The 7,500-nt window shown below is 48.4% G+C and overlaps 1 protein-coding gene across 1 annotated transcript in view; it reads left to right on the forward strand.

Moving 5' to 3' along the window:
- Window positions 1-7,500, forward strand: part of LOC135820201 (uncharacterized) — a 34,570-nt gene that overhangs the window by 19,755 nt on the left and 7,315 nt on the right. Inside the window, exons 9-11 of the mRNA XM_065333513.1 lie at window positions 4,985-5,132; window positions 5,689-5,752; window positions 7,087-7,219. Coding sequence (XP_065189585.1) covers window positions 4,985-5,132; window positions 5,689-5,752; window positions 7,087-7,219 — 345 coding nt within the window. The remainder of the gene's footprint in view (window positions 1-4,984; window positions 5,133-5,688; window positions 5,753-7,086; window positions 7,220-7,500) is intronic.

The following is a 7,500-nucleotide window of genomic DNA, read 5'->3' on the forward strand; positions in this document are numbered from 1 at the left end:
CGTATTGCTGCAAGGCATTTCTCTAATGGGCACCAGTATCCTGATGATGGCTGGTGGCCGAACATTTGATTGAGATATTGTAACTTGCAGCGAAGAGATCACTTGGTTGTGTTCATTTGAATTCGCACACCGAACGTACTGAACATGTCCAATGCCGGGCAAGGAAGCGGATGAGGTCCATGTAACCCAGGCATGGGAAAACTTGGAAAGGAGACACAGGTGAAAAGAAAATAATTATGGGAAAAGAAAGCTCCCAGGAAGAGAAAAAGAAAAAAAAGAAAAAAAGAAAATAAAGGAGAAAAAGAAGAAAAAAGAAAGAAAAGATACTTGATTTGAGGATGGTGTGCTTAGGGTTCTGCTGTAATGCATGTTATTATAACAAGAATGAACTCGAATGGAGAGCCAAGGATTATTTATAAAGTAAAAAGGACCAAGGAACTACAAGTTACACTATAATATCCACTAACACCACCAGTTACTAAATAATCAGCAAGGTACAATCAGCAAGTTGGAAGGCTGTTGGAGTGCGCATCCAATATGTGCTGGAGCTGTTTTTTTAGCCAGTTAGTTGTAGAACGTCAGTACCGTCGGTCAGTGTCGTGCAATGTTATCGCATGAGCTAGTCAACAATGAACACTCAACGACAACTGCTACATATCGCGACGTTCAACGTCCGTGGAATATCATCTGTGACGAGGCAACAGCAGCTGACGAACGATTTGAAAAATTATCGTGTTGACTTCTGCGGCTTTTTTTATTTTATTTTTTTACTAGAGCCACGTAAACCCGTCATGTGTGAGCCATGAATAAGGGGAGTGGTGGCGTGGTCTGGGATGCTCTGCCGACCTTGGGTCTCGGCTTCATCACAACCAGGCGCGCCAATAGAAGAGAGAGAGAGGAAGAGAGAGAGAGGAAGAGAGAGAGAGAGAGAGAGAGAGAGAGAGAGAGAAGAGAAAGAGAGAGAGAGAGAAAGAGAAAGAGAAAGAGAAAGAGCTTGAAAGAGAGACAGAGAGACAGAGAGAGAGAGAGAGACAGAGAGAGACAGAGAGAGACAGAGAGAGAGAGACAGAGAGACAGAGAGAGAGAGAGTGAGTGAGAGTGAGCGGGAGGGTTGGGAGCAACAGAGAGAGAGAGAGAGAGAGAGAGAGAGAGAGAGAGAGAGAGAGAGAGAGAGAGAGAGAGAGAGAGAGAGAGAGAGAGAGAGAGAGAGAGAGAGAGAGAGAGAGAGAGAGAGAGAGAGAGAGAGAGAGAGAGAGAGAGAGAGAGAGAGAGAGAGAGAGAGAGAGAGAGAGACAGAGAGAGAGAGAGAGAGAGAGATAGATAGATAGAGAGAGAGAGAGATAGATAGATAGAGAGAGAGAGAGAGAGAGAGAGAGAGAGAGAGAGAGAGAGAGAGAGAGGGAGGGAGAGAGAGAGAGTGAGCGGGGAGGGTTGGGTTGGGGAGCAAGAGAGGGGGAGAGAACTAAATATAGTATAATTATATAATGCGTAAGGGGTGCACATTCAGATCCAGAAAAACGGGTAAGCAGGGCACGAGGCGTATGGCAATATGCAGCAGTGTGTAGGCAGATGTGCATACATATTATTACTTACAGGATCGAGATGAAACTTCAGGACAGCTTCGACAAGCAGATTGGTGAAGGCTATCGGCTTGTGGGCTTTGGACAGGACAGCGGCCGACATGGCGGCATTGGCTTTGCAGTTTCACAATATTTATCTCCGTTCCTTACCAGATACAAAAAACTGTTGGAACACGTCGGATACGCCGACATCAAGATCCCCCAGGACCGGCGGGCACGACAGAGTCGACTGACGGCACTGGACGTGAGATTCACCGTGGCCTACGGCCCAACCAACCCGACTGCCACTGCTCGCCCTGCTCTCCGAGACGAATTCTACCAAACGCTTTCACGAGCATGGAAGACTCAGAGCAGTAGAACACTCAAAATCTGCCCCGGAGATTTCAACAGCAAAGTTGGTTCAACTCCCAGCGCTTGTGTCGGCCAATACAGCAAAGGAGTTAGAAACGAGAATGGAGCTGCGCTGGTGGAGTGTGCTGCTTCTCAACAACTCCTGCTGGCAAACACTGTATTCCGATATTCAATGCGTTACAGGACTACCTGGACAGGCCATGTCAAGGTCAAGGGAACAGGCCAAACAAAGAAAATCTACAACATGATTGACTACGTGCTGCTCCCTACGCACTTGCGTCCGCAGCTGATTAGGGTACGCTCGTACGGAGGGACACAGCTTGCCAGTGATCATAAGCCCGCTATTGCCGATCTGGAGACAAGCCGATTGTTCAGAGCATACGATGCAAAATCTACAAAAAGTATGAAGAAACCTCTTGCTGTGGCGGAGCTTGCGAATCCTGAAAAGAGCCTCAAATACCGAGAATACCTAAAGCCGAAGCTCCAATCCTCTCTACTGTTCTCTAGTGTGGCAGACAGCATTCTCGTTGCGGATTTCTGGAAATCTACAACCAACCTAATGAGGGAGTCAGCCAAAGAGGTTGTTGTACACATGAGACGCTCAAATCGTGGCACTCTGATAAAAGAAAGTGCGGAAATTCAAGAACTATCCCGTGAGCAAAGTCGGCTCAGGGTTCTGATCGACTCTGGGCCGAGCAACGCAGCAGAGCTAAAGAAAGCAAGAAAGCAAGTTCTCCATAAAATCAGAAACACGCAGCGTTCAGAGGCCAACGATTGCCTCGACAACATTGCTGAACAAATCGATAACGCTCCTGATTCGGTGAAGATGTTTCAGGCGGTGAAAGCCCTGAAACGGAAGTCTGCAGATAGTTCGGTGAGGGTTGAGTCTACCGACGGTGAAGTTGTTGCCCAGAACCAGGAAAAAGCAGACATAATCGCGGCGCACTTTCGACAGCAGTTCTATTCTGCGCTGATATCAACAGTCGAACGCCCAACGCCCCATAAGCCGGAGGTTCCCGTGGCCATTGCTGAGGTGAGCCGAGCCCTTCAGCGGTTGAAGAACCAAAAGGCCTGTGGAGAGGACCTGGTGCATGGAGAGCTGCTGAAATATGGCGCAGAATATACCGGTGCACTTTACGTCAGACCGCGGAGAAAAGGCACACATAGCAGATTGGACTGCTGCCCTCGAGTTGCCCGGATGTTGCTGGGGACGCCAACTGGAGCGGTGCGTGTGAACATCTCCTGAAGCAGGGGGCTGGCTCTGTGGTGGAGGCATCGATAAACTAGGACCAGAAGCTTTTGATTTAGCAGTTGCAGTAGGCTGGGGACACCGAGCAGGGATAGAAGAGGGGCTGTGGGCACGCAGTTACGCTGTTGGAGGGTTGCCCGCAGACCCCTCTTGGAGAGTTTGCAGACTTGATCAAGAAGGGTCTTGGATATGCTGGACAGGAAGCAGTTGGAACCATATACTGTAAAGTACCGTTGATCCGCCGCCACGCCATGTCGGTTCCCAGCTGGGTTTTCGGCAGGGGGCGGGAATTAGATCAAGGCTGTCAAGTGCAGTACGATGTACAACAACGTAGAAGTTCAGACTCGATGTGCTGGATTGTGCACATTTTCATCCTGGATTGGCAAATTTGTGTACAGCAGTGCATGCGTCGGTTCAACATCGTATTTTCGTTGTATACGCCGAAGTCGTTTCACAGGTAGAAAATCGACAGGGGGCGGGAATTAGAGAGGGGGCGGATCAACGGTACTTTACGGTACTAATAATATTGTGACTGGATCATTGAAGGTACCAAATTTTGCCTGGCCTTCAAGCTCAGACAACATCCATGCCGCCAAAGCTGACCAATAGCACAGGCTGTTCTCTTGGAAAGATGACTGACATGGGGAGCCCAAGAGAGATCCTCGTCAATGGTCACTCCAGGGTACTTGGCAGAGGTGGTGATGGCCAAAGCTTGTCCACGGCTGTCGGCAGTGTACCTGACTGGTTATAGCAAGAGTCCATAAAACAAGAGTGTGCAACGCGCGACAGGGTCTTGTCACGACTCGTTTTCAACATTACGTCATTTTCATGTACATTTTCATGTAGAGAATGTCGCGGCCTGCACGCGCAGCTACATGAAAATGACGTAATGTTGAAAACGAGTCGTGACAGACATCTATGTGGCGTTGCACACTCTTGTTTATGGACTCTTGCTGTTATACTGGTTGCACCTCTGGGCTTGATGAATAGCACCTGGGTTTCCTGCGCATTCAGTAGCAGTCCAATATCGTCTAGCCAATCTGCTACCCTAGTGACGACCGCTGACAACTTCTCACACACCACTCTGGGATCAGAGTGCGAGCAGTCTAGGTAGGGAGCAGGCCCGTCGCACCGACTTTGGATGTGGGGCGGCCATGGAAGGGAGGTGCGGGGGTCCTCCCCTGGGAAAAATTTCAAATATTGAAGCCAATTGCAAGCATTTCCAGGCATTTGCCAAATGCCATTTGCCGCCATTTCAGTGTAACTGCAATGAAAGACTTTTGACTCTGCAACAAACCACGATCGATCGATCGGGGACAAGGATTTGCCACGTTTGCGCTGAGCTGCTATCATCGCGCTTTGTTGCAGTGTGCTCCAAAAAAAAAGAGAAAAAAACGGCTCAACCTGAGCCGCCCCGGCTGTGACGGCCTTGGGGAGTGATGTCATTCCATATGCTTTGTGTAGAGTGCAGGTTTGGGGAGTGATGTCATTGCATACGCTTTGTGTAGAGTGCAGGTTTGGGGAGTGATGTCATTGCATATGCTTTGTGTAGAGTGCAGGTTTGGGGAGTGATGTCATTGCATATGCTTTGTGTAGAGTGCAGGTTTGGGGAGTGATGTCTTTGTGCTTGTATTCAATGGGGAGGAGGTTGGCGGGAATGATGTGATTGCACAATGTGCATGCTCTGTGTGGCGTGGCGGTTTTATGGAATGATGTCGTGTACACATATCGAATGTTCACGGGCTTTTGACCGTGTGTGCATCTGCATACACCGAATGTTTTTAAAACGTTTTTGTTTGTTTAGGACGACAGTGCGCCAACACTGGCCGCAGGACAGTACATCAGAACTCTGCAGCGTGTGAGGCTGGTCTGCACCTCCACCAGCCGGACACGCAGGAGCACTGCCAAAGGTGGCAAAGATTCCGCTACCAAGTGGGAGATGCAGGACCTCAGTGAGTAGCAGTTGCATGCGTATATGCACCTCATTGACCCTCGCTCAATCCACATTCTTCCTTCCGTTTGGCTTAAGCGAAAACTAGCCAAGCTCAGTTTCTTAGGGATGCCAACGCGAAAAAGGCTGACAATAATAATAATCTTCACTAGTTTGATGGAAAGACACAAGCGGGAAAAGTCTGAAGAAAAAATTGACTGTCACCACCAGGGAATAATAAATACTATTTTATGTTTCACATCTTCATTTCAAGTTTCCTAATAAAGATTGTGTCAAGTAGTAGTAGTAGTAGTAGTAGCAGCAGCAGCAGCAGCAGCAGCAGCAGCAGCAGCAGCAGCAGCAGCAGCAGCAGCAACAGCAGCAGCAGCAGCAGCAGCAGCAGCAGGAGCAGGAGCAGTAGCAGTAGCAGTAGCAGTAGCAGTAGCAGTATTAGCAGCAGCAGCAGCAGCAGCAGCAGCAGCAGCAGTAGTAGTGCATGTGTGCATGTGTATGTAGGTTGGTCGTTGTTTTCATCGTTGCTTTGTTATGCGCATTTGTGCCCTGTCCTCTCTATCCAGCTTCAGCAATAGAAATCCAATATACTTCAAGGTTACAGGTTATTGCCTCTTTTGTTACACTGCGGTAAGGAAAGTAGTGAGAGAGAGAGAGAGACAGACAGACAGACAGACAGACAGACAGACAGACAGACAGACAGACAGACAGACAGACAGACAGACAGACAGACAGACAGACAGACAGACAGACAGACAGACAGACATAGAGAGAGAGAGAGAGAGAGAGAGAGAGAGAGAGAGAGAGAGAGAGAAAGAGAGAGAGAGAGAGAGAGAGAGAGAGAGAGAGAGAGAGTTGTATGTGTATATGCGTGTGGGTGTGCACACACTTTAGGTCTGGATGGGAGGGCTGGGGAAATTGTATGTGGAGGTGGGGGGGCAAGTGTGTGTGCATAGGTAGGTGTGTGTATATGTCTGATTGTCTTTCGATTGTGTTTATGCATGCCCTGGTTTCTCGGATTTCCTCCCTTATAAAAACCGCCTTCTCCCTCTCATCACTCACTATTTTCATTCGGAAGAAGACAACTGTCGAAACTTTAAACATAATTATATGAGTATCGGCCATCTTGTCTTGTCCCTGTTGTGTGGTCCACCTATTCACCATTGCAAGTTGTGACTCCCTGGGCTGGACCTATGCTCAGGCTGCTGGCCCGTCACTGTATGGTTATCAGCCTTTGCCGAACTGTCTGTCTGTCTGTCTGTTTGTCTGTCTGTCTGTCTGTCTGTCTATGCATCTGTCTATGTCTGTGTATCGAAAGTTTCCACTTGCTGGTTGATTGCGGGTTTTTGGTTTTTATGGGAGGGTGACGTGTGTCGGGGAGAGTTTTGTTCGAAAAGTATTGATAGTTGAAATATCAACCCATTCCAGCTGTCAAGTCAATTGTTTTTCATTCAGCTGGTCGGTGGGTGGGGGAGGGTGACTCATAATTGGACTATTCTTGTCCTGTGAAGACTGCCCATAATGCCGGATGGCCCCTAATATATAATGCGTTTCAAAAATATAGACGCGTTATTTCAAAAAAACCGTTAGGCCAGCATCTATACCACATAAAATCTGCGATCACTTTGTGCATAACTATTTCAAAATAGGGCGTGTGCTATCCGATCGCTTAAAACTCTCTATGAGAGTAATCGCGGGAAGGACCTCAGCAATATTCCGAAAAAAATTCTCAAAAAGCTGAAATATTTCAAAAAATACCATGTGTCTATATTTTTGAAATTGACTGCTGTTACCGGGCAGTACAATGGAATGTCCTTTAGCAGGACTGTTCTAGGGGCCTTCCAACATTGCTTGGTGCGTTCGACGGGTTTAGGGGTCTTTTCAACACCGTTCCCTGCTCTGGAGGCTGCAATTGGTGTTGCTGCGTTTCCTTGTTCTGTTTTTTTGGTTGGCTTTGTGAGCAGTGATGCTCCGCTGGGTGCGTCCGTATGTGTGTACGACAAGGAGAGGGTAAAGGCTACGTTCGACGACACTCCAGGTCGTAACTATGCCGTTTCCGACCCCGCGGACCCATCCTACAGTGCACCGTTTCCCAAGGTGAGTGAGCGCGCGATGAGTTGCTCAGGTAGTCGTTCTAAAGCGAATAAACTCGCCATGCAAATCTCTCTTGACTACAGTCAAACCTGTGACTAACGACCACCCCTTGCCCTTGGGGCCAGAGAAAGTGGTCTTTAGTGGCAGGTGGTCCTTAGTTACAGGTTTGCACCGCCCAGCCATATATGAATGTGAGACCGTCCGTGCCTGATGAAGTGGTCTGTAGTACCAGGCTGGTTGCTAGTGACGGTGGTCTGTAGTACCAGGCTGGTTACTAGTGACGG

Source organism: Sycon ciliatum, chromosome 6, assembly GCF_964019385.1.
Source record: "Sycon ciliatum chromosome 6, ocSycCili1.1, whole genome shotgun sequence".
Lineage (NCBI taxonomy): Eukaryota > Metazoa > Porifera > Calcarea > Leucosolenida > Sycettidae > Sycon > Sycon ciliatum.